This window comes from Heterodontus francisci, chromosome 46 (genome assembly GCF_036365525.1).
Source record: "Heterodontus francisci isolate sHetFra1 chromosome 46, sHetFra1.hap1, whole genome shotgun sequence".
Lineage (NCBI taxonomy): Eukaryota > Metazoa > Chordata > Chondrichthyes > Heterodontiformes > Heterodontidae > Heterodontus > Heterodontus francisci.
In genome coordinates, this window is record NC_090416.1 from 17,441,213 (window position 1) to 17,468,859 (window position 27,647).

General features: G+C 47.8%; 2 protein-coding genes across 7 annotated transcripts in view; both read right to left on the reverse strand.

The window, feature by feature from the left end:
* Positions 1 to 4,484, reverse strand: part of ecm1b (extracellular matrix protein 1b) — a 33,159-nt gene extending 28,675 nt beyond the window's left edge. Inside the window, exon 1 of one of the 2 annotated variants that reach the window (XM_068022939.1) lies at positions 4,390 to 4,484. The gene's annotated coding sequence lies outside the window, so the exon portion shown is untranslated. Of the gene's footprint in view, positions 1 to 3,602; positions 3,682 to 4,389 lie in introns of those variants that run through there. The other variant, XM_068022940.1, reaches the window with a different exon arrangement.
* A 1,376-nt stretch (positions 4,485 to 5,860) lies between these two features.
* Positions 5,861 to 27,647, reverse strand: part of LOC137356800 (zinc finger protein 687-like) — a 154,361-nt gene continuing 132,574 nt past the window's right edge. For 3 of the 5 annotated variants that reach the window (XM_068022580.1, XM_068022581.1, XM_068022579.1), the window contains 7 exons: positions 25,041 to 25,219; positions 23,303 to 23,479; positions 21,460 to 21,622; positions 20,464 to 20,727; positions 12,594 to 12,706; positions 9,609 to 9,741; positions 5,861 to 9,127 (listed from right to left, as the gene is read on the reverse strand). In XM_068022580.1, coding sequence (XP_067878681.1) covers positions 8,687 to 9,127; positions 9,609 to 9,741; positions 12,594 to 12,706; positions 20,464 to 20,727; positions 21,460 to 21,622; positions 23,303 to 23,479; positions 25,041 to 25,219 — 1,470 coding nt within the window. In that variant the 3' untranslated portion in view covers positions 5,861 to 8,686. Of the gene's footprint in view, positions 9,128 to 9,608; positions 9,742 to 12,593; positions 12,767 to 18,984; positions 19,074 to 20,463; positions 20,728 to 21,459; positions 21,623 to 23,302; positions 23,480 to 25,040; positions 25,220 to 27,647 lie in introns of those variants that run through there. The other 2 variants (XM_068022582.1, XM_068022583.1) reach the window with 2 other exon arrangements.

Consider the following 27,647-nt stretch of genomic DNA (forward strand, 5'->3'; position numbering starts at 1 on the left):
ACTCTTATCCTTATCCACAAGTACCTTAAAACTTATGGAATTATGGTCACTGTTCCCGAAATGCTCCCCTACTGAAACTTCGACCACCTGGCCGGGCTCATTCCCCAATACCAGGTCCAGAATGGCCCCATCCCTAGTTGGACTATCTGCATATTGTTTCAAGAAGCCCTCCTGGATGCTCCTCACAAATTCTGCCCCATCCAAGCCCCTAGCACTAAGTGAGTCCCAGTCAATATAGGGGAAGTTAAAATCACCCACCACTACAACCTTGTTACCTTTACATCTTTCCAAAATCTGTCTACATATCTGCTCCTCTACCTCCCGCTGGCTGTTGGGAGACCTGTAGAAAACCCCCAACATCATGACTGCACCCCTCCTCTTCCTGAGCTCCACCCATATTGCCTCACTGCACGACCCCTGCGAGGTGTCCTCCCGCAGTACAGCTGTGATATTCTCCTTAACCAGTAGTGCAACTCCCCCACCCCTTTTACATCCCCCTCTATCCCGCCTGAAGCTTCTAAATCCTGGAACATTTAGCTGCCAATCCTGTCCTTCCCTCAACCAAGTCTCTGTAATAGCAACAACATCATATTTCCAAGTACTAATCCAAGCTCTAAGTTCATCTGCCTTACCTGTTGTACTTCTCGCATTGAAAAAAATGCACTTCAGACCACCAGTCCCACTGTGCTCAGCAACATCTCCCTGCCTGCTCTTCCACTTAGTCTTACTGGCCTTATTTACTATGTCCTCCTCATTTATTTTTCTAGCTGTCCCACTGCTCTGGTTCCCATCCCCCTGCCACACTAGTTTAAACCCTCCCGAGTGACGCTAGCAAACTTTGCAGCCAGGATATTAGTGCCCCTCCAGTTTAGATGCAACCCGTCCTTCTTGTACAGGTCCCATCTGTCCCTGAAGAGAGCCCAATGGTCCAGGTATCTGAAACCCTCCCTTCTACACCAGCTGTTCAGCCACGTGTTTAGCTGCACTATCTTCCTATTTCTAGTCTCACTGGCACGTGGCACAGGGAGTAATCCCGAGATTACAACCCTAGAGGTCATTAGATGGAGATGAGGAGGAATTCCTTCTCTCTGAGGGCCGTTAATCTTTGGAATTCTCTTCCCCAGAGAGCAGTGGAGGCTGGGTCATTGAATATATTCAAGGCTGAGTTAGACAGATGTTTGATCTACAAGGGAGTCGAGGGTTATGGAGGGGGGTGGGGGCAAGAAAGTGGCCACAATCAGATCAGCCATGATATTATTGAATGGTGGGGTAGGCTTGGGGGGCTGAATGGCCTACTCCTGCTCCTATTTCTTGTGACTGTGCTGTGAATAATGGTGAGTTGAGCCACTAGATTGCAGTGAGGGTCAGTGCCTTCAGGGGAGCGTGGGGACAGATAATCAAAATTCTTCTCTCGGACAAATTGAAGTCAATGGGAATCGGGGGAAAACTCTCTGCTAGTTGGAGTCATACCTAGCACAAAGGAAGATGGTTGTGGTTGTTGGAGGTCAATCATCTCAACTCCAGGACATCACTGCAGGAGTTCCTCAGGGTAGTGTCCTAGGTCCAACCATCTTCAGCTGCTTCATCAATGACCTTCCATCCATCATAAAGTCAGAAGTGGGTATGTTTGCTGATGATTATATGATGTTCAGTACCATTCGCAACTCCTCAGATACTGAAACAGTCCGTGTCCAAATGCAGCAAGACCTGGACAACATTCAGGCTTGGGCTGATAAAGTAGCAAGTAACATTCGCACCACACAAGTGCCAGGCAATGACTATCTCCAAAAAGAGAGAATCTAACCATCTCCCCTTGCCAATCAATGGCATCACCATCGCTGAATCCACCACTATCAACATCCTGGGGCTTTTCATTGACCAGAAACTGAACTGGAGTAGCCACATAAATACTGTGGCTATAAGAGGTCAGAAGCTGGGAATTCTTCAGCGAGTAACTCACCTCCTGACTCCCCAAAGCCTGTCCACCATCTACAAGACACAAGTCAGTAGTGTGATGGAATACTCTCCACCTGCCTGGATGGGTGCAGCTCCAACAACATTCAAAAAGCTCGACACCATCCAGGACGAAGCAGCCCGCTTGATCAGTGTCCCATCCACCACCTTAAACATTCACTCCCTCCACCACTGACACACAGTGGCAGCAGTGTGTACCATCTACAAGATGCATTGCAGCAACTCACCAAGCCTCCTTCGACAGCACCTTCCAAACCCGCAACTTCTTCCACCCAGAAGGACAAGGGCAGCAGACATGTGGGAACACCATCACCTGCAAGTTTCCTTCCAAGCCACACACCATCCTGACTTGGAACTATATCAGCCATTCCTTCACTGTCACTGGGTCAAAATCCTGGAACTCCCAAACAGCACTGTGGGAGTAACCACACCACATGGACTGCAGCAGTTCAAGAAGGCAGCTCACCACCGCCTTATCAAGGGCAATTAGGGATGGGCAACAAATGCTGGCCTGGCCAGCAATGCCCACAACCCATGAAACAAATAAAAAAATATGGTTTTTTTCCACATTAAACATGGCATCAGAAATTAACCTCAACTAAAGAACAACACAAACCCGAGCTCAGGGAACAATCAGCGCGCTTCCTAGCCTAAACATTGTAAGCATGCTGGTTTCTTTTTGTTTTAATCACAGTTTCTGACCATTACTCTCAGAACTTCCCTTTACCGTCTCAATTACTAAATTTTCCACTGTGAGTCAGCCACAGTTCCCTTGCCTGAGTCAGAGGGTTATGGGTTCAAGTCGCAATCTTGAGACTCAGACACGTAACACAGTGCTCCCTTGGAACTGGAGCAAGGATTGTCTGCCTGGCTTACGCACCCAAGCCTCTGGAATAAAACATGAACCCACGGTCCTGTGACTCAGGGATGAGGGTGCTAACCACTAAGCTGGGGCTTTGGGCTGGAGGTGAATGATGCCGGGCAGATCTGGGGTTCACATTGTTGTGGCTTGGTGGCACAAGGGAAGGTAGCATGAGTTACAGTAGGTAATGTGGGGCTGAGTGAACGCCTGCAAATTTCGACACCTTCCTCAAGTTGCGGAGACTCAAAGGCGCTAGTTCAGTAACCAGAGAGATAAATGAATAACTGATTGTGTCAGTGAGCTGAATAACTTGCATTGATGTTGATTGTTGGCTTGGGCACCAAGAAAACATTTAAAAAAAATAACTTCTATCTCCTTTGAATGTTGCTTGAACACGCATCTGAAAAATAGGCTACCCTGCATGGAATATTGCTTTAACCATTCCCGGGATTTTATACAGAAGGCAATTGTTTCAGGGTTCGAGTTACATCGGAACATTCCTTGACCTGTTGCCCCATTCAGTTAGATCATTGGTGATCTACACCTCAACTCCATTTCCCTTCCTTTTACTCCATATCCCTCGCCACACTTACCCAACAGAAATATCTCTATCTCAGCCCCAACTGTTCCCCAGCATCGACAACATTTTTTTTTTTAATGGGGAAAGAGTTGGTCCAATTATTTCCAGCCCACGTTTTCAGACATAGTGAAAGGCATTGATTGGGTGCCAGTGACACTGCAACAACACATCTGGGGAGCCACTCACCAGTCAAGTGGAGTTAGCTCATCAGATAAACACCCACACGCAATGTTGAACAGGTACGACTCACTACCACTCCCTAGAACCAGCCTAACACAAGTAAATACTGCTTCTGTTGCACAGCCAGTGAGACTATGGAAGGATTTGTGAAAAAAAACAGAGAGAGGGCGACAGGTTGAACAGGGGTTTTGCGCTTTTGCCAATTTCCTCAACAACAACTTTTTAAAAATTAACTCACAGGATTTGAGCGTCGCTGGCAAGGCCAACATTTATTGCCCAACCCCAACTGCTCCTCAGGCATGTGGTGAAGGTACACCCACAGCTTGCATATCTACACATGTTAAAAAAAAAAAGTCCCGAGGCGTTTCACAGAAGCAGAATCAGACAAAAAAAAAAATCGGCACGCAGCCAAAGGAGACAACATTAGGAAAGATGACTAAATGCTTAAAGAGGTCGGCTTTAAGCAGTGTCTTAAAGGAGAGGTGTTGCCAGAGAGGGGCATGGTCGTCAGCCCAGGGTGATCCTCATTTGATGTTCCCAAACCTGCACTTTTCAAATACGTCAGCTGCCCCCCACATCCCACCTCACTCCCCACCACTGCTAAACCCAATCGCAACAACCCAACTGTTTTGACTGAACAAACAATGGGTGGTGCAATTATACAGACATCAGAAGCAGGCCTGTCGACAAGGCGTTTCCACTTTTTGCTTCCCTCACTCAGCTTTCTCCTTTTGCACCACATGCCACACAGAAAAGTGAAGGGGAGGGAAATATGGGAGACAGACAAACACACCGAGTCCAGTGAAAGTCTTTCCCAGAAACAGGAATAGTTGAGTCAGATCCAGCTGGTTGCAAAGCTCTGTAAAGTGAACGTCGAGTGAGCAGAGAGAAAAATCTGTTCCAATCATCCACAGACCAGGACCAGGAAGAGATTAACAGTTTAACAATGCAACGAATTACAGGGCGACAGCTCTTCCTGCTGGCTGGCTGCCTCGTCTTTGGTAAGCATTAGCTGTTGTTGCATCACAGCAGCTAATCCTGTGTAGATTTCAAAGCCAAGCAGGGATTTACCACCAGCCAAAACCAGGATGATAAAAGAAAATCATGCAGGGGAGAGGTGAGGGGGAGGGGGCGAGAGAGAGAGCGAGGGGGGGCGGGGCGAGAGGGGGGAAGGGGGCGAGAGTGGGAGGGGCATAGAGGGCGAGGGAGGCATAGGGCAACATGGGCGGAGGGCGATCAGGGGGCAGAGGGCATGGGGCAGTGGGTGAGGGAGGCAGCAGGGGGAGGGCTAATGGTGAGGTGGTAAGGGAGAGTATTTGATGGGGACTGTGTGGTGGGAGCTTAACTATGTCTCTAACCCTGTGCTGTGCTCTGTGTTGTTTGATGGGGACAGTGTCGCATAGTGACAGGCTTGGCTTACACCAAGATGCCTTGCATAGAAAAATTCATGAAAAGAAGATAGGTGCCGGTTAAAGTGGCTCCACTTAATAAAAAACTGAAGTGTGTTACCCTCCCTCAGAAAGAAAACGTAACCAGAAAAGGAGGGAGCGGAAAATAAACAAACAATTAACGCCTTGTTTTAACAAATATTTGTGAAAATTTTAATGCATTTTTGTTACATTCACTCTCACATTCAACACAGAAATCAAACTGTAGAAATCTTTTAAATCTCTGCGACTACAATTTGAATATATAAATAAATTCTAAATAAAAATTACATTTTTTTCTTTGCAAGGTGAGGAGAAAACAGTTTCTTTCAAGAATAAACTTTTGACAAATTCCAAAATCTTATGGTACAATATATGGGCTTAGTGCATGCACCTTGCAGACACCCCTCACCGGTTACATGTCGAAGGAGAGTTATGCATTGATTCCACACAGTGATGGTTAGTTTCATTCATTCTCTCCCCGACTCCTGTAGGTTTACAGTATCCAGGTACGCCAGCAAGACAGCTCTCACACACATTGCAGTGTGTAACCGAGACCTGATTTATTTTTCCTCTGACCCAGGGGCACTGAGGGCAATACCATCAACTTCCACCCAACTGGTATCTCAGACGAAGTGGGCTGAAACCACCCCCCGCCCCGGCTCATGTGGCTCTGTACGGACACTCGGCTGGGAGCAGGGAGGGGGGGGGGGGTGGTTGCGGGGTGAAGTGGACAGTGATGCTGTGAAATCCCTGCAATTGCCATAATCGTCAAATCCTGTCTCAACATCCACCCCGACAATCCCCCCCCCACTCAAAAAAAAAGAGACACCTCGGCACTGTACAAAACGGAAGCCAGTCAGATGCATTCCCTGATACCATGGGAGTAGTGATCCGGATTGGGGAGACCAACCTGGCACGGCGTTGCTGGGTAACTGCAGGACTCTGCCCAGACTAGCAACTGAAAATGCTGATTATTGGAGCAAAATCGAGTCAATGATCTCTCCCAAGTATTATACAAACATTGTTGCTGTAACAGGGGAAGTATATTAAATACCACCTAGCCCCATGGATCTGATAGTAATGCAGTCTTTTACTTCGATTACTGGAAATATCACTCCTCACAGAGGAACCCGTCTGCACCGAATACATCACTGATCAGGTTCAAGTCTCTAGTTTGACACACACTCCACATTCCCCGGGCCTCAGATACTCGTCTCAACAGCCCCAGTGACATGACCAAGAGTTCAGTGTTTGTGTGACTCCCAACAGTACCCCTTTGCTGTTAAATGGGATCTAAAGCTCGCACCTCGCCTCTGGTCAGTGACGTCCACCGGTCCCCCAGGGCCCAATCACCCTCCGGTAACCAGGAAGCATCGGTGGGCCATTCAAGTGTGGAGGGCATCGCAGCTGAGCCCCATCCTGTCCTCAGCTGATCCTCTCTCTCTCACACACATGCACATCGAGTTCCCAGCAGGAGTCACTGCACTGCGACCCTGGGGGTTGACTCCTCTTCACCATACCACCCCCTCCCCCCATCCAGCTGCCTTGACCACCACCCCAGCTGGAATTCACTAACTCAGCACAGACCAGGGCTCATGCGTGGGGCCTTATTGATCAATCCGCAGTGCAATTATCCAGCGAGCCAGTGACACTGGTGGTGGGTGGGGTTACAAAACTCTCATTAACCCCTTTGCAAATTCAAATGGTTCACAAAAGTATAAAACAAAAAGTAAAAGATTAGATTCCTTTTATAAATGGGTTGTGAGGCACAGTCACATATCAGGGAGCAGATGTACCCAGTTAAACCATGTGCTTCACAGCTGCAGACTTTTCTCAGCCATCATCAGGCCTAGTCCTGTGTTGCATGTAACGGCTCCAACTTGTGTTGACATGAGAGCGGAGTATCCAGGGGTCCGGGGTGGAAAATGCAGACACCCCAAGTCACACCAGTGTGACAATCTCAGCCCATGTCCCCAGACCACCAATGAAATACCATAGCACCCAGTAAAAGGTAACCCCCAACTGCCTTGTTAACTCGGGCACGTGCGATACAGAGCTGGTGAAAGGTTTCTCACTGACAGTGCGGCCGTGCTTGTGCACCAGGGGATGCAACATGGAACCGCTACTGATCAAACTCAGTTGGTTGAAGCCGGGACAGGGCGAGGAGCAAAACTAAATCACCAGCCTCAATTTATTGCATTTTCTGTATCCACGGACTCCAGCATCTCACTCTGAGACAAGGCCCATTAATACCAGGCCCAACTTACTAACGCAGCCCTCATTAACCCCCACCCCCCCCCCCCCCCCCCCCCAACCTTTCACTAATCCAGAGAGAAAACCCTGCAATCTCATTGGCATTTTTGGATTTCACCGCCAAACATCGCACATCCGTGAGGCCTGCAGTCGAAACATTAAAAACTGGCATCTGCACTCTCCGGCAGCTTGACCTGAGGTAAATTTTAAACTTGAGGACGGGGAGGTAGAAGAAAGAAGGGTGAAAGCTGTAAGGTGGGGTGGGGGGGGGGGCGGGGGGGGGAGGGAGCACACGAATGGGAGCCGTTTTTTTTTGGCTACAGCACGATTCTATTCAAACAAAACCTTTTAGCAAAAGAGGGAGCACAATGGTGGACATTCAACACAACCTGCTCTCCTTAGGCTCATTTACTAACAATTAAAACAGTAAGGTAAATGATCTGAAAGTATAAATCATAAGACGATATCAAAAAATTACCACATTTCAGCGTTGCCTCGGTTACTGAGGGCCAACCCCACCTGTCTGTTTCTTTCTTGCAGTGTGTGTGTGTGAGAGAGTGGGAGCTGGGGAGGGGGGAGGAAGGGGAAGGGTGTCACTACATTTACTCTGGGGCAGGTTCTGAAATCAGGGTGCGAAATAAAATCCCTTTCCCTTGCAGCTGATTATTTAGTGTAGAAGGATCTCCCCTCTTCTCCCTGACGTCTGCCCAGAGGGGTGTCAGAATACCACAGTGTGCCAGGCCACCTGCCCCTTACTGCCACCTCTGCGAGGGGAGGGATATTACACAGGGGGAGGCAGTAATTGGGGTTCAGGACGGAAAGCAGGATGTGGGGGAACAGTGTGACTGTATCGCTCGGGTTAGAATTCTCTCTCCCTCTCTCTCTCCTCCCCCACCCCCTCACCTAGGTACTGTTTAGATGTCAGTCACACACCATGCCTGGAACTCGTGCCCCCCGTTTGTGTGCGACCCTGGACAGTCACCCAAGTGGGGGGTGGGCATCACATCCTGAGCCTCTCTTCACCGGACAGCCAGTGCCCTCACCGGATGGGAAGATCCGGAGAAACCCAGAACCCAGGTCCATTGTAATGGCACTACCACCATCGCAGGCGAGATTAGGCTACCTCAGCACTAACTGGGGATACAGCCTGGGCTCTTCCTGCTCGGTGTGCCTCAGTACCGCCCAGGCATGTCTACTGCTCACTGAAATTCAACTGCAGCAACCGATCTCTCCCCCCCCGTATCCCTCGATTGGAATTTGCAGAACGACAAAAGGGGAGAAGCTTATAACGCAACCAGAGGCCAGTTTTCCGTCTCTCGGGACCTGCGGGTCTCTGGCATTTGCCTTGCCAGGCCCCATATAAATAAAACGTCTTCTTAAAAAAAAAAAATCATTGACATTGCGCACTTACTTATCCAGACCGTTTTGCTTTGATTTGATGAATGCCATCCCGTGAGTCCTGAAATGCGTCTTTAACAATGGCTCACTCTCGAACAGCTTCCCACACACATCGCATATCACCCCGCCCTCCAATTTTATCTCCCGAGTTTCTCCCTTGCGCTCAGTTATCTTTGCCCCCTCAGACTCCTTCACCCCGTGCACGATGAAGAGGTGGCGGTTTAAGGAAAGTTGGGCAGCAAAGCACAGCCCACACTGACGGCACTGGAAAGACGAGCTGCCTGTCCGGTGCTGGGGGATGTGCTTGTGGAAATCGGAGAAACTGTTGGTGGTGTAACCGCATTTCATGCACCTGTAGGTCGAGCTCCCGTTCAGCTTTCGGCTCTTGGTGGCCTCGGAGCCCCGGCGTTCCATCCCGTCCCGCGAGCCCGGCCGCTTCCGAATGGTCGTCTGTCGAGAGCACGTGACAGCGAGAGAGAGAGAGAGAGACGGGAGCCAGGCAACGAATAAGCGGGGGAGAAAGAGAGAAAAATAAAGATTTTTTAAAAATGTAATCGCTAGCAGATTTGCTCAATGTTACTCCTGCAAGTCTGTTGCATTGAAACTGCTCCACAGTGAAGGCTTATAAATACAGTTCTATTTGACTGTGGAGGAAGCTTAGAGTAATCCAATTCAGTCCTCACCAAACACAAAGCACTCCATTTCCAACAGGAACCTCTCAATAGCAGTCAGCAGCAGCAGAAACACTGGCCACTTTCCCCCCGCCTCCCTATCTCAAGAACAAATCCAAAGGCTGCCTCAGCCGAGTTCAGCTAATTCAGAGCAGGCTAGGCATTGAACCTAGGGCCTACTGTTCTGTGATGTAACCTACATGTTTGCTTTTACCAGGGCAGCTGTACTCTGCAGGTTTGCAACATCTGGGTAGCATTACCTTAATGCTCACTCTCTCGAAGAGATTCTCCTGATCCTGTGTGTGGTCCGCCATGTTAATACCGTGGATGACTTGTAAATGCTTCTCTAGAGTCAGGCGACTGCTGAATGTCCGCTTGCCCTCGGTGCAATGTCTGAAACACAGACAGCATATCAGAGCCCCAAACTGAGCAGTCACACTGTTTTGCTTTATTTCTAAACACTGATTACTTTTAGAAAATAGATTAGCGGCTAAAAGGGAACCCAAAGTCTTCTATAAAACACAAATAGCAAAAGGGTTTTCAAATTAAGGGTGGGCCCGATTAAGGACCAGAAAGATCATAACCTTGTGGAGGCAGAGGGCAGGGCTAAATAAGTACTAAATGAGTATGTCTTCACTAGAGAGGATGCTGCTAATGGAGGAAGCAGCAGAAATATTGGCTGGGATAAAAACAGGTGAGCAGTCCTCAAAGTGGAAAAGACACCAGCTCCGGATGGGATGCATCCTAGGATACTGAGGGAAGTCAGGGTGGAAACGCAGAGGCTCTGGCCACAATCTTCCAATCTCCCTTGAATATGACTATGAACAAATGTTACACCGCTGTTTTTAAAAAAAATGAGAGATAAACCCAACAACTACAGGCCCAGTCAGCCTAATGTTGGTGGTGAGGAAACCTTTAGAGACAATAATATGGGACAAAACTAATTGGCATTTGGAAAAGTACAGGCTAATGAGTTAGAAGTCAGCATGAATTGCTTAAAGTCAAATCGTGTTTGACTACTTTGATGAAGTAACAGGGAGGGTTGATGAGGGTAGTGTGGTTGATGTATATATGAACTTTCTAAAGGTGTCTGACAAAGTACCACATATATAGGACATGTTAGTAAAATTAAAGCCCAAGGGATTAAAGGGACAATGGTAACATGGATACAAAATTGGCTAAGGGTCAGAAAATAGGTGGTGGTGGTGATGAACGGTTGTTTCTTAGACTGGATGGAGGTGTGCAGTGACATTCCCCAGAAATCAGTATTAAAACTTCTCGATATATATTAATGACCTAGACTTGGGTACACGGGTCATAATTTTAAACCCTGCAGGTGATAGGAATTTCAAATGCAGGAAACAGCGAAGAGGATAGTAACAGACTTCAGGACACAGACTGGTGAAATGAGCAGACATGCGGCAGATGTAATTTGACATCAGTGTGAAGAATGAAGAGAAGCAACATAAACTAAATGCTACAATTTTAAAGGGGGTGCAGGAACAGGGATCTGGGGGCGTATGGACACAAATCTTCGATGGCAGCAGGACAAGCTAAGAAGGCTGTTAATAAAGCCAAAGAAACTCCTATGCTTTTTAACACAGGAATATAGAGGACAAAAACAAGGAGGTTATGCAAAACTTCTAGAATACACCACACTTTAGGAAGGATGTCAGAGTCTTGGAGAGGGTGCGGAGGGAGATTTACCAGAATGGTACCAGGGATGAGGGACTTCAGTTAATGTGGAGAGACTGGGAGAAGCTGGGATTGTTCTCCTTAGAGCAGAGAAGGTTAAGGGGAGATTTAATCGAGGCGTTCAGAATCAGGAAGGGTTTTGATGGAGTAAATAAGGAGAAACTGTTTCCACTGGCAGGAGGGTCGGTAACCAGAGGACACAGATTTAAGATAATTAGCAAAAGAACCAGAGGGGGAGATTGGGAAACCATTTTTAAAAAATCAACACAGCGAGTTGTTGTGATCTGGAACGCGCTGCCTGAAAAGGGCGGTGGAAGCAGATTCAGTAGTAACTTTCAAAAGGGAAATTGGATAAATACTTGAAGGGAAACAAACTGCAGGGCGATGTTGAAAGAGCAGAGGAGTGGGATTAATTGGATAGTTCAACCAAAGGGCTAGCACAGGCACGATGGGCCAAATAGCCTCCTTCTGTGTTGTATCATTCTATGAAGCATTTGACACTCTCCTTTGCACCCTGCTGACTCCTGCTTTCTTTGAAACATTTGTTTAAAGAAAGGTGTCATTGGCAAAGCCATCCTTCATTGCTGAGAAGTAGACTCCAAGGGTTAACTTATGAGGACAGCTTAGACAAGTTAGGTTTGCATTCCCTGTAATTTAGAAGGTTAAGGGGATTGAAGTTTCCGAGATATTAAGGGGGACTGATACGATAGATAGAAAGAAACTATTTCCCCCGGCTGGGGAGTCTAGATCTAGGGGGCAGAGTCAGAAAATTAGAGCCAGACCTTTCAGGAATGAAATTAGCAAACACTTCTACACACAAAAGGATGGGAGGGGTTTGGAACTCTCTTCCCCAAATGACCATTTATGTGGATCAATTGTTAATTTTAAATCTGAGATTGATAGATTTTTTGTGATTCAAAGTTATTAAGGGATATGGGTCAAAGGCGGGTAAGATGGTAGTTTGGTTAGGCACATTTTCGCTGAATGGCTTCCGCCTGTCCCCATGAGAAGGTGGTGGTGAGCCCTCTCGAATCGCTGATGGTGCGTTTGATGCAACTGAGTGACTGGCTGGGCTACTTCGGAGGGCAGTTAAGAATCGACCGTTCACATACAGGCCAGACCAGGGCTAGGACAGCAGGATTCCTTCCCGAAAGGACATCGGTGAAGCTTGGGTTTTCACACCAAGCCGACAGCTTGGCGGTCACTTTTACTGAGACCAGCCTTTCTTATTTCCAAACGCAAGCTGTATTCAAAATTCTCAAACAGCCACTGTCGCTTGTGAGCACTCAATCTCTGGATTACTAGCCCAGTAACCTGACCACACCAGCGCTGTACCCATGTGCTCGCCCTCAGTACCGCGCTGGGAGTTTCAGCCTGCAGCCGAACCCACGGCCTCCTGACTCAGAGGTAAGTACGTAATTCACTGAGCCACTAACTATGTCAGCCCATGGATATAAGCAACACACCATCTGACTGGCAGGGAACAAATACCACAGGAGGTTCACTGGTCTGTCGGAAGAGAATTTTTAATCAGAAAACGATCAGGTTACCGGCAATTGTAAACGCGTTTAATCCCCTCGTGGTTGACTCGGACGTGTCTTCGCAAGCTGGGCGCGGAGCAGAAAGATCTCTCGCACAGTCGGCATGGGAATTTCTTCATTGCCTGCCGACAGCATCAGACAATAGAACCGAAAATATTAGTTACTGTGTGAAGGAATCCAGCCTTAATGAGGGGGTTACAAGAATTATTTTCCGATGAATGATGGATTAAAAACATTTTTTTTTAATAAAAGTGTTCATCTTCCTGAAAGATTAAAAAAGTTCCCATCTATAACACTAAGCCTCAGTGAAAAAAGTCCCATCTTAGAACGATAAAGGCAGCTTCTGAGAAGGAGGACCCAAAGTTACGAACCTCAGCACATGATAAAACATTGATAACATTGTTTTACTAACTGTCGCAAATGCTACCACAGTGTATTAGTTGATGAGATGGTTTTCTGCTGATTGCTCTAAACCAGTCAGCCAGTTGAATTTTGGACAAAGCTAACCAAACCCAAAAACTCAATTATAGCCTTGATGCACAGTTGGATGACTCACAAAAATTGGCCAAAACGAAGCTCGCAGTTTGGCTTTCTTAGAAATCAGAGAGGCTTGGACCTTACCTAGAAATTAATAGTTATACAATCTTTCTTAGGAATTAAAGAGGAGGGACCTTACCTAGAAATTAACAGTTGTACAGCCTTATTTGGGAAATAAAGGGGGACAAACTTACTTGCAGTTGAGAACACCCCATACATAAGTAATTAGTAATGCAACTTGATAAACAGCATAAATATTGGAAGCACACTTTGGAATTTTAGATTCATTGGACTCACTCCAACGTCTCTCACGGTAAAGGTACAACTATTGGGGTAAGGCAATGATCATTCCCCCCTTAACTGCGACAGAGGTATCTCGCTAACTCTGTAGTCTTCTACTTGGGGGTTTAAGGCAAACGTTACTTTAATAATTGATGGCTATCCTACTTAAATATTTTACTGTAAGAATATTTAAATTTAAAAATTGAATTCTCTACAAGAAACAAGATTGCACTTTCTATCTTTTCCGAGAACTATTAACGGTAGATTGACTTTTTATTTTATTTGTTTGTGGGATGTGGGCGTCGCTGGCTCGGCCAGCATTTATTACTCATCCCTAATTCTGCTTGAACGGAGTGACTTGCTGGGCCATTTCAGAGGGCACAGAGGAGTCAACTGCATTACTGTGGTTCTGCAGTCACATATAGGCCAGACTAGGTAAGGACAGCAGATTTTCTTCCTTAAAGGGCATTAAAGGACACAATAAGGGACATTAGTGAACTAGATGGGGTTTTACAACAATAGACATGGTCATCACTAGACTAGCTTTTAATTCCAGATCTAATTGCCGTGGTGGGATTCGAACCCATGTTCCCAAAGCATAAGCCTGGGCCTCTGAGTTACTAGTCCAGTGACATTACCACTACGCCACCGCCTCCCCTTCTCTCCAACTGTGAATTGCATGTTTGGCTTTTTGATAAACCTTTATATAAATTAGTCTCACATAGTCTTTATCACTAACTTGTGAACTTGTCTCTGTACACTCTTTAATAAAAACAAGAAATGCTGGAACCACTCAGCAGGTCTGGCAGCATCTGTGGAAAGAGAAGCAGAGTTAACGTTTCGGGTCAGTGACCCTTCTTCGGAACGAGCAAATATTAGAAATGTCAAAGAACAAAGAACAGTACAACACAGGAACAGGCCATTCGGCCCTCCAAGCCTGCGCCGATCTTGATGCCTGCCTAAACTAAAACGTTCTGCACTTCCGGGGCCCATATCCCTCTATTCCCTTCCTATTCATGTATTTGTCAAGATGTCTCTTAAACGTCGCTATCGTATCTGCTTCCACCACCTCCCCTGGCAGCAAGTTCCAGGCACTCACCACCCTCTGTGTAAAGATATTGCCTCGCACATCCCCTCTAAACTTTGCCCCTCGCACCTTAAACCGATGTCCCCCAGTAACTGACTCTTCCACCCTGGGAAAAAGCTTCTGACTATCCACTCTGTCCATACCGCTCATAACTTTGTAAACCTCTATCATGTCGCCCCTCCACCTCCGTCGTTCCAGTGAAAACAATCCGAGTTTTTCCAACCTCTCCTCATAGCTAATGCCCTCCAGACCAGGCAACATCCTGGTAAACCTCTTCTGTACCCTCTGCAAAGCCTCCACGTCCTTCTGGTTATGTGGCGACCAGAATTGCACGCAATATTCTAAGTGTGGCCTAACTAAGGTTCTGTACAGCTGCAACTTGACTTGCCAATTTCTATACTCTATGCTCCGACCGATGAAGGCAAGCATGCCGTATGCCTTCTTGACTACCTTATCCACCTGCGTTGCCACTTTCAGTGACCTGTGGACCTGTACGCCCAGATTTCTCTGCCTGTCAATACTCCTAAGGGTTCTGCCATTTACTGTATACCTCCCACCTGCATTAGACCTTCCAAAATGCATTACCTCACATTTGTCCGGATTAAACTCCATCTGCCATTTCTCCGCCCAAGTTTCCAACCGATCTATATCCAGCTGTATCCTCTGACAATCCTCATCATTATCCGCAACTCCACCAACCTTTGTGTCGTCCGCAAACTTACTAATCAGACCAGCTACATTTTCCTCCAAATCATTTATATATACTACAAACAGCAAAGGTCCCAGCACTGATCCCTGCGGAACACCACTAGTCACATCCCTCCATTCAGAAAAACACCCTTCCACTGTTACCCTCTGTCTTCTATGACCGAGCCAGTTATGTATCCATCTTGCCAGCTCACCTCTGATCCCGTGTGACTTCACCTTTTGTACCAGTCTGCCATGCGGGACCTTGTCAAAGGCTTTACTGAAGTCCATATAGATAACATCCACTGCCCTTCCTTCATCAATCATCTTCGTCACTTCCTCAAAAAACTCAATCAAATTAGTAAGACACGACCGCCCCTTCACAAAACCATGCTGTCTCTCGCTAATAAGTTCGTTTGTTTCCAAATGGGAGTAAATCCTGTCCCGAATAATCCTCTCTAATAGTTTCCCTACCACTGACGTAAGGCTCACCGGCCTATAATTTCCTGGATTATCCTTGCCACCCTTCTTAAACAAAGGAACAGCATTGGCTATTCTCCAGTCCTCTGGGGCCTCACCTGTGGCCAATGAGGATGCAAAGATTTCTGTCAAGGCCCCAGCAATTTCTTCCCTTGCCTCCCTCATTATTCTAGGGTAGATCCCATCAGGCCCTGGGGACTTATCTACCTTAATGCTTTGCAAAACACCCAACACCTCCTCCTTTTTAACAATGAGATGACTGAGACTATCTGCACTCCCTTCCCTAGGCTCATCATCCACCAAGTCCTTCTCTTTGGTGAATACTGATGCAAAGTACTCATTTAGCACCTCGCCCATTTCCTCTGGCTCCACACAGATTCCCATCTCTGTCCTTGAGTGGGCCAACCCTTTCCCTGGTTACCCTCTTGCTCTTTGTATATGTATAAAAAGCCTTGGGATTTTCCTTAATCCTGTTTGCCAATGACTTTTCATGACCCCCTTTAGCCCTCCTAACTCCTTGCTTAAGTTCCTTCCTACTGTCTTTATATTCCTCAAGTGCTTCGTCTGTTCCCAGCCTTCCAGCCCTTACGAATCCTTCCTTTTTCTTTTTGACTAGGCTCACAATATCCCGCGTTATCCAAGGTTCCCGAAACTTGCCAAACTTATCCTTCTTCCTCACAGGAACATGCTGGTCCTGGATTCTAATCAGCTGACGTTTGAAAGACTCCCACATGTCAGAGTTCCGATGAAGGGTCACTGACCGTTAACTCTGCTTCTCTTTCCACAGATGCTGCCAGACCTGCTGAGTGGTTCCAGCATTTCTTGTTTTTATCCCACGTCAGATGTTGATTTACCCTCAAACAGCCGCCCCCAATCTAAATTCTTCAATTCCTGCCTAATATTGTTATAATTAGCCCTCCCCCAATTTAGCACCTTCACCCGAGGACTACTCTTATCCTTATCCACAAGTATATTAAAACTTATGGAATAATGGTCACTGCTCCCGAAATGCTCCCCCACTGAAACTTCGACCACCTGGCCGGGCTCATTCCCCAATACCAGGTCCAGAATAGCCCCATTCCTAGTTGGACTATCTACATACTGCTTCAAGAAGCCCTCCTGGATGTTCCTCACAAATTCTGCCCCAACCAAGCCCCTAGCACTAAGTGAGTCCCAGTCAATATAGGGGAAGTTAAAATCACCCACCACCACAGCCCTGTTACCTTTACATCTTTCCAAAATCTGTCTACATATCTGCTCCTCTACCTCCCACTGGCTGTTGGGAGGCCTGTAGTAAACCCCCAACATCGTGACTGCACCCTTCCTATTCCTGAGCTCCACCCATATTGCCTCGCTGCATGACCCTTCTGAGGTGTCCTCCCGCAGTTAAGCTGTGATATTCTCCTTAACCAGTAATGCAACTCCCCCACCCCTTTTACATCCCCCTCTATCCCGCCTGAAGCTTCTAAATCCTGGAACATTTAGCTGCCAATCCTGCCCTTCCCTCAACCAAGTCACTGTAATAGCAACAACATCATATTTCCAAGTACTAATCCAAGCTCTAAGTTCATCTGCCTTACCTGTTATACTTCTCGCATTGAAACAAATGCACTTCAGACCACCAGTCCCGCTGTGCTCAGCAACATCTCCCTGCCTGCTCTTCCTCTTAGTCCTACTGGCCTTATTTACTATGTCCTCCTCATTTATTTCACTTGCTGTCCTACTGTTCTGGTTCCCACCCCCCAGCCACACTAGTTTAAACCCTCCCAAGTGACGCTAGCAAACCTTGCAGCCAGGATATTAGTGCCCCTCCAGTTTAGATGCAACCCGTCCTTCTTGTACAGGTCCCATCTGTCCCTGAAGAGATCTGAAACCCTCCCTTCTACACCAGCTGTTCAGCCACGTGTTTAGCTGCACTATCCTCCTATTTCTAGCCTCACTGGCACGTGGCACAGGGAGTAATTCCGAGATTACAACCCTAGAGGTCCTGTCTTTTAACTTTCTACCTAACTATGTCAAAGGTTATAAACAAGTGAGCCGGGGGTGGGGCAAGAGATAACAAAGGAGAAGTGCAGATTGGACAAGGCAACATAGCTGACCAAGAGGTCATGGAGCAAAGGCAAACAATATGTTAATGGTGTGTTGAAAGACGAAGCATTAGTACAGATAGGGTGTTAACAAATTGAAGATTGAACAGCAGCAAGTAAAAACATGTACAAGTACAAAACCGTGTCCGGCCCATTTCTCGCACCTCTACCCTCACTCTTTCCCCTCCCTCCCAGAACCGTGATAGGGTTCCCCTTGTCCTCACTTTCCACCCCATCAGCCTCCATATCCAAAGGATCGTCCTCCGCCATTTACGCCACCTCCAGCGTGATGCCACTACCAGTCGCATCTTCCCCTCCCTTCCCGTCAGCATTCCGAAGGGATCGTTCCCTCCGCAACACCCTGGTCCACTCTTCCATTACCCCCACCACCTCGGCACCTTCCCATGGCACCTTCCCCTGCAATCGCAGGAGGTGTAATACCTGCCCATTTACCTCCTCTCTCCTCACTATCCCAGGCCCCAAACACTCCTTTCAGGTGAAGCAGCGATTTACTTGCACTTCTTTCAATGTAGTATACTGTATTCGCTGCTCACAATGTGGTCTCCTCTACATTGGGGAGACCAAACGCAGACTGGGTGACCGCTTTGCGGAACACCTCCACTCAGTCTGCAAGCAGGACTCTGAGCTTCTGGTTGCTTGCCATTTCAACACTCCCCCCTGCTCTCATGCTCACATCTCTATCCTGGGCTTGATGCAGTGTTCCACTGTACATCAACGCAAGCTCGAGGAACAGCATCTCATTTTCCGATTCGGCACACTGCAGCCTGCCGGACTGAACATTGAGTTCAATCATTTCAGAGCATGACGGGGCCCCCCATTTTACTTTTATTTTTAGTTATTTTTCTTTTTTACATTTTTCACAAATTTTTTTTTGTTTATTTCATTTCATCTTTGTTCAGTTTGCTTACCCACTGATTTTTTTTCATGTTTGTACTTGCTGCTGTTCAATATTCAGTCCGTCAACACCCTATCTGTACTAATGCTTTGTCTTTCAACACACCATTAACATATTGTTTGCCTTTGCTCCGTGACCTCTTGGTCAGCTATGTGGCCTAGTCCAATCTACACCTTCTCCTTTGTTATCTCTTGCCCCACCCCCGGCTCACTTGCTTATAACCTTTGACATTTCTAATATTTGCTAGTTCCGAAGAAGGTTCACTGACCCGAAACGTTAACTCTGCTTCTCTTTCCACAGATGCTGCCAGACCCGCTGAGTGGTTCCAGCATTTCTTGTTTTTATTTCAGATTTCCAGCATCCGCAGTATTTTGCTTTTATTTCCGTACACTCTTTGGTGGGGAGGTACATTACTGAGGAGAGATAACCGAACACTCATAACATCCAGGTTATTATAATCTGGCTAAAACTTGTTGAAAAGGCTATCCGGAGGACGGTAATATCAGTTCTTCAGACCCATTCAAGTGTCTTCAGGATCTGACTGTCTCAACCTTAAATTGAGAATGAACATCTGAGACGCATGCCTGACCCAGGATAGCCCCAGAAACGGGCTCGGATTCCAATCTATGACACTGCTCTCAGGCAGACTTAGAACTGTACACCCTCACATCTTAAACCATCCCAAAACATAGACAATAACTATCTATGAAGTGTTGTGATTGCAGTCCAGTAGGTAGCCATTTAGTGCACAAAACAGTGAGGTGGAGATAATCTGTTTCATTTGATGGTGTTGGTTGAGGGAGCATTTTTGGCCTGGGCACCAGGGCAAATGCCAGTCAATTATTCATGTCCACCTGAGAGGGCAGAGGGGGCCTCAGCGTAATGCCTCAACTGAAAGACAGCCATGCTGAAAGTGTAGTACTGAGCGAGTGCTGTACTGAGTGTGTCAGCCTGGACTATGTGCTCAATCCTCAAACTCACAACTGATCCAAGTTAACCTTCATTATCCTTTGGGAGTGTTTTTGTAGAGGGAGCTTTACTCTGTATCTAACCCCGTGCTGTCCCTGTCCTGGGAGTGTTTGATGGGACAGTGTAGAGGTAGCTTTACTCTGTATCTAACTCCGTGCTGTACCTGTCCTGGGAGTGTTTGATGGGACAGTGTAGAGGGAGCTTTACTCTGTATCTAACCCCGTGCTGTACCTGTCCTGGGAGTGTTTGATGGGGACAGTGTAGAGGGAGCTTTACTCTGTATCTAACCCACATGCTGTACCTGTCCTGGAAGTGTTTGATGGGACAGTGTAGAGGGAGCTTTACTCTGTATCTAACCCACATGCTGTACCTGTCCTGGGAGTGTTTGATGGGACAGTGTAGAGGGAGCTTTACTCTGTATCTAACCCCCGTGCTGTACTTGTCCTGGGGAGTGTTTGATGGGGACAGTGTAGAGGGAGCTTTACTCTGTATCTAACCCCGTGCTGTACCTGTCCTGGGAGTGTTTGATGGGGACAGTGTAGAGGGAGCTTTACTCTGTATCTAACCCCGTGCTGTACCTGTCCTGGGAGTGTTTGATAGGGACAGTGTAGAGGGAGCTTTACTCTGTATCTAACCCCGTGCTGTACCTGTCTTGGGAGTGTTTTATGGGGACAGTGTAGAAGGAGCTTTACTCTGAGGTTCAAAGCAAATGCATCAACCGCAGAGATGCTTTGAACTATAACTGATCAGGATTGAGATCAGCTACAGGAGCTCTCAGTGTTTTGTTGGTCACCTTCCTGATCATCCAAACCCCAGTCGCTCTTGTACACTGACCTTGCCGTGGTCCCTCTTCATGTGGGTCACATACTCCTCACGCTCGGGGAACCACATCTGGCACTGCCCGCACGTCCATCCTGCGTTCTTCAGCTTCAGTCTCATCTCCTTCCTCCGCTGGAGGCTGAGGATGGCCTTGGGGCTGGTGGAAGACTCGTCCGTGGAGAGGTCCGTTGATTCTGGGCTCGATTTTACCGCTGTTTTGATGGACGAGACTGTCCTACTCTGAATCACATCCTCGCTTTTCAAGTTGGAATGGGTGCTCTGAGGGGAGAGAAGTGCATTTACTCTCCATGCTTTTAAAAGGGGAAATGTTCCTCCCTTCCTCTCCTGAAGGCACTGTGAGGGGCTAGGCAACAGTCAGCAGCTGCAGCCCCTCATTCCAATATGTGCTGATGGACTTTCCGCCCAGTACAGGTCCCATGACTCACAACTATATAATCCCGACATTTCAGGGTTGAGATTTCAATGGAAAAATTGTGAAACATCTTTGTTGCCTAACAGAACACACTCGGGCCCCTCAGTCTGCGGAGTGAGAATCCAATACATATGCTTTAAATTCCAAGAAGATTCATCTAAGAGGAAGGAATATTGGCCAGCACACAACCCTGCTTCCCAAACAATAGCATCCGCTTGAGAGAGCAGATGGTGCCATGGTTTAATGTCTCATGCAAAAGATGGGAACTCAGACAGTGCGGCACTCCCTCAGTGCGGCCCCTCCGGCTGCGCAGCGCTGCCTCAGTACTGACCCTCTGACAGTGCGACGCCGCCTCAGCATTGGGAGTGTCTGCCGAGATTATAAGGCTCAAATGAGATATGGAGCTGGAACCCCCTTCCCCACCTCTTCTGACTCCCGCACCCCCCGCCCCCCAGCAAGAGGACTGCCAGCTGAGCCAAGCTGACACCATAACCTATAATTTCCCAGTTTGAGGTGGTACGGAGCAGGTTGGTCGGGGCAGAATGACGAGATTAAAGATCACCACGCTAACCCCTCACCTTGATGTGCTCCATCATGGTCCGTTTCTGGGCGAAAAGCACCGGGCACTGTGGACACTTGAAGACACTGACGCGTTGCTTGCTCAGGTGCTGGTCAAAGTGGGCACTCAGCAATGGCTGGTGAGTGAAGACTGTGTCACACATGGCGCATTTGTGAATCACTCTGTGGCCGAGAGAGAGAAAAAGAAAAAGAAACAAAAAACATAGTTAAGAGTAACTCTGCAGAGGAGAGGATTTAAAACATTGACTAGCATAGCAATCAGTAACAGGACAATGAACCATTCTTCACTGGGAGGTGATTTCACTTGTTTTAACAGCGTCTCCTCGCTCCAGTGGTCTCTCCTTCTCTCCTGAAGGCTTTGACTCTGGTTATGGTATGGTTCCAGTGCTGCTGTCCACCTTCTGCTACCTGTACTGAGTGGCCATTCGCGAAGGGTTGAAGGCAGACGTTAACCATTGTTCAACTATTCACCCTTGGGGGCATCACGGTCAAGCTCTATCAGGTCCACACCCGGATGCTTTAATCCAGCAGGGGTGACTGGATAGTGATCAGGAGCAGAAGCCTCCAGTGGATTTTATCCCAGGAGCTCCAGCGGTCCCGGTGAGATCAGCACCCTCAGCACAGACTGGGGGCTGACCCTCCTTGTCTCACACTGCTCACTGGGGTAAGGTACAGAATGGAGTTTTCGGTAAAACTCCTGTCATTGCATCAGACGCAGGGCCTCACAATGCAAACTCGCCAGGCAGTTCTCCTCCAGCCCCAGGGTGCTAGCCATTCTTGGGAAAGTTATGTCGATCTTTCCCGCTCTGTTCTCTGCACCTACCAACTCTCACCAACTTCTCCATCCAAGCTGCGTAGCCAGCTTGATAAACCTGTGTCAAGCCTTGGTAGGCCACACTTGGAGTTACTGTGTCCATTTCTGGTGCCCATATTATAAAAAAAAATATAGAGGCACTGCAGAAAGTGCAAAAAAGTTCTGGTACTGTCCTTATGAATCTATCAAAAAAGACTACACAGGATGGGACTCTTTTCTCTTTTAAAAAAATGGCTCAGGGGTGATCTGATAAAGGTCTTTAAAATAACGAAAGCATTTGATAGGGTAGATGTGGAGAAGATGTTTCCACTGGTGGGGGAGACCAGAACTAGGGGGCCATCAATATAAGACAGTCACTAATAAATCCAATGGGGAATTCAGGAGAAAACTCCTTTCCCCAGAGAGTGGTGAGAATTTGGAACTCGCTCCCACAGGGAGTGGTTGAGGGGAATAGCAGAGATACATTTAACGGGAAGCTGGATAAAGACACGAGGGAGAAAGGAATAGAAGGATATGGTGATAGGGGGAGATGAAGAGGGGGTGGGAGGAGGCTCGTGTGGAGCATAAAAACCAACACGGAGCAGATGGGCCAAATGGCCTGTTGCTGTGATGTACATTTTATGTAATGCAATGTCTTCCAGCCTCCCCAATGCGCAGCATGTCCTCAGTTATGTACTTCCACCCTGCAAGAGATGGAATGGGGAACTGTGTGGTCGCCGATGTGTGTCTCACTTACTCGGTTGGTGGGAAGGATGAGCGTGGGGGAGCGGGGGTTAGAAGACAGATTCTTCCGGTCACTGTGCGTTATCAGCCCTGTAAACAGTATGTATACTTTCAAATAGCTCAGAAATACATATGCTGACGACAGGATAAGAGGAGGCTGTTGGGGTGAGATAGAAGAGCGGGGGTGTAGGCAGAGGACGGAGAGGAGATTTCTGCCCATTGCTTAAATTAGCACTGCCCTGGGCTGTCGACATCTCTCCCCAGCAGCACTACTGTCACTTGGAGCCCTACCAGGCATCACTTACTTGGCTTGCTGATTGCTGACTCCTGGGTGCTGTGTGTAGATGTGCGAGTGCGCACTTGGCGCAGATTTGAACGCCATGGGGCATATCGGGCACTTGTGGAATGCCTCGCAGTGCACGTCCTGAATGTGAGACTTGATCGAGGTGATCCCTCCGTACACAACTCCACACTGGGGGCACCTTAGAGGGGGGGGGGGGGGAAAGAGAGAGAGAGAGAGAGAGAACATCAGAACATGAGAAATAGGAGGAGGAGGCCATTCAGCCCATCGAGCCTACTCTGCCATTCAATGCAATCATGGCTGATCCTTGAGCTCAACCCCACTTTCCTGCCCTGTCCCCATATCCCTCAATTCCCATAGTGCCCAAAAATCTATCCATCTCAGCCTTGAATATACTCAGTGACCGAGCATTCGCAGCTCTCTGGGGTAGAGAATTCCAAACATTCACAACCCTGTGAGTGAAGAAATTTCTCATCTCAGTCTACAATGGCCCCCCAATCCCTTACCCGGAGACTGTGACACCCTCCCGCCACAGCTGCCCCAGCACCCCCCGCCACCCTGTTCCAGACTCTCCAGTCAGGGGGAAGAACCTCCCAGTGTCTACCCTGTCAAGTCCTCTCAAAATCTATATGTTTCAATGAGATCACCTCTCATTCTTCTAAACTCCAGAGAGTATCGGCCCATTCTACTCAACATCTCATGCCAGGAATCAATGCTCTCTCTCTAAGGAGAGTGTAACCTTCCTTAGGTACGGAGACCAAAACTCTACACAGTTCTCCAGGTGCAGTCTCACTTCCTTCCTCTTATACACCAACCCCCTTTCAATAAAAGCCAACACATCTTTTGCCTTTCTAACTGCTGGCTTGCACGTAACCTTTCTGTGATTTATGTACAAGGACACCCAAATCTCATTGAAAGCTAACATTTACCATCATTTAAAAATTCTGTTTTTTTATTCTTCCCTGTTTTTCAAAGAGTGACTGTGGGATCTTTTACATCTGTCTGAGGGAGCAGACAATGCCTCGGTTTAACATCTCCCAATCCAGTACTGCACTCAAGAGAACAGAAAATGCTGCAGACACTCAGCAGGTCAGGCAGCACCTGTGGACAGAAAAATAGTTAACATTAACTCTGTTTTTTCCCTCCGCAGATGTTGCCTGACCTGTTGAGTATCTCCAGCATGTTCTGTTTCTTGATTTCCAACATCTGCAGTATTTTGCTTTTCCATTACTGCACTGCAGGAGATGGCCAAGGTTATGCGCTCAGGTTTGTGGAACGGGCCTTGCTGACAGAGGCGACAGTCCAACCCCATGAACCATGGCTGGCACTTAGATTCACTTCTTCCAGTTCTGATGAAGGGTCACTGACCTGAAACGTTACCTCTGCTTCTCTCTCTAAAAATACTGCCAGACCTGCTGAGTATTTCCAGCATTTCTTGTTTTTGTTTAGATTCACTAGGTTCGCTACACTTCAAATAGCTGAGAAATTGGATACTGGGGGAGGGCCGGATGGGGTTTAGTCCCGATAAGCTCCCTGGCCGAATAATGTCTGGGCTCACGCAGGAGGGACGACCGCGAGGGTGACGTACGATGGAACCCACACTCCACCCTCACCCTTCATCCGACGTGAGTCCAAGACTTATGGGCAGGAGGATGGAGAAAACTGGCAGGAGATAATGAACAAAGCCCCACAGTCTGAGCCACCAGAGTTAGGATATCCAGCTCCCGTCTGCAGTCACCTACTTGTATCCGACTTTGCGGGTGAAATGGAAGCAGACATCTTTCACGTGACCCTGGATGTGCGCTGCCCGGCAGACTCCTCCGCACTCGGGGCAGATGTAGGGCGACTTGCTCTTGTGCAGACGGTAGTGAGCAAAGTAGCTGCATTTGCTTGGGAGTAACATCTGGCAGAGCTGACAAACCTGGAAGGGACAGGAAGGAAATGAGATGCAATAGTTACACAGTCCTAACCCAGAGCTAGAACACCTCCAGCAGATAACAATCGCCGCGCCCAACGAGAACCCACAAGGTAACCTGTTCACTCAACACCAACGGAAGGAATTCCAGATCTTTACCGTCCCTGATGCACTCAGAGAAACAGAACGCATTAACACCACAGACTGACAGCGTGAGGGGTTACTGAGTGACTGTGTGAGGGAGCTGGATTATCAGTAGAGATACAGTCAGTAACACAGGGCCCTGGGGGAGAGGGGTTACTGAGTGACAGTGTGAGGGAGCAGGATTATCAGTAGAGATACAGTCAGTAACACAGGGCCCTGGGGGAAGAGGGGTTACTGAGTGACAGTGTGAGGGAGCAGGATTATCAATAGAGATACAGTCAGTAACACAGGGCCCTGGGGGAAGAGGGGTTACTGAGTGACTGTGTGAGGGAGCAGGATTATCAATAGAGATACAGTCAGTAACACAGGGCCCTGGGGGAGAGGGGTTACTGAGTGACAGTGTGAGGGAGCAGGATTATCAGTAGAGATACAGTCAGTAACACAGGGCCCTGGGGGAGAGGGGTTACTGAGTGACAGTGTGAAGGAGCTGGATTATCAGTAGAGATACAGTCAGTAACACAGGGCCCTGGGGGAGAGGGGTTACTGAGTGACAGTGTGAGGGAGCAGGATTATCAGTAGAGATACAGTCAGTAACACAGGGGTTACTGAGTGACAGTGCGAGGGAGCTGGATTAACATCAGTAGACATACAGTCAGTAACGCAGGGGTTACTGAGTGACAGTGCGAGGGAGCTGGATTATCAGTACAGATACAGTCAGTAACACAGGGGTTACTGAGTGAGAGTGTGAGGGAGCCGGATTAACATCAGTAGAGATACAGTCAGTAACACAGGGGTTACTGAGTGACAGTGAGGGGGAGCTGGATTAACATCAGTAGAGATACAGTCAGTAACACAGGGGTTACTGAGTGACAGTGTGAGGGAGCAGGATTATCAGTAGAGATACAGTCAGTAACACAGGGGTTACCGAGTGACTGTGAGGGAGAGCTGGATTAACATCAGTAGAGATACAGTCAGTAACACAGGGGTTACTGAGTGACAGTGTGAGGGAGCAGGATTAACATCAGTAGAGATACAGTCAGTAACACAGGGGTTACTGAGTGACAGTGCGAGGGAGCTGGATTAACATCAGCAGAGAAACAGTCAGTAACGCAGGGGTTACTGAGTGACAGTGCGAGGGAGTGGGATTAACATCAGTAGAGATACAGTCAGCAACTCAAGGGTTACTGAGTGACAGTGAGGGGGAGCTGGATTAACATCAGTAGAGATACAGTCAGAAACACAGGGGTTACCGAGTGACTGTGAGGGGGAGCTGGATTAACATCAGAAGAGATACAGTCAGTAACACAGGGGTTACTGAGTGACAGTGCGAGGGAGCTGGATTAACATCAGCAGAGAAACAGTCAGTAACGCAGGGGTTACTGAGTGACAGTGCGAGGGAGCTGGATTAACATCAGTAGAGAAACAGTCAGTAACGCAGGGGTTACTGAGTGACAGTGCGAGGGAGCTGGATTAACATCAGTAGAGGTACAGTCAGTAACGCAGGGGTTACTGAGTGACAGTACGAGGGAGCAGGATTAACATCAGTAGAGATACAGTCAGTAACGCAGGGGTTACTGAGTGACTGTGCAAGGGAGCTGAATTATCAGTAGAGGTACAGTCAGTAACGCAGGGGTTACTGAGTGACAGTACGAGGGAGCAGGATTAACATCAGTAGAGATACAGTCAGTAACGCAGGGGTTACTGAGTGACTGTGCAAGGGAGCTGGATTATCAGTAGAGATACAGTCAGTAACACAGGGCCCTGGGGGAAGAGGGGTTACTGAGTGACAGTGCGAAGGAGCTGGATTACCATCAGTAGAGATACAGTCAGTAACGCAGTGGTGACTGAGTGACAGTACGAGGGAGCTGGATTAACATCAGTAGAGATACAGTCAGTACCACAGTGGTTACTGAGTGACAGTGTGAGGGAGCTGGATTATCAGTGGAGATACAGTCAGTAACACAGGACCCTGGGGGAGAGGGGTTACTGAGTGACAGTGTGAGGGAGCTGGATTAACATCAGTAGAGATACAGTCAGTAACACAGTGGTTACTGAGTGACAGTGTGAGGGAGCTGGATTATCAGTGGAGATACAGTCAGTAACACAGGACCCTGGGGGAGAGGGGTTACTGAGTGACAGTGTGAGGGAGCTGGATTAACATCAGTAGACATACAGTCAGTAACACAGGGGTTACTGAGTGACAGTGTGAGGGAGCTGGATTAACATCAGTCGAGATACAGTCAGTAACACAGGGGTTACTGAGTGACTGTGTGAGGGAGCTGGATTAACA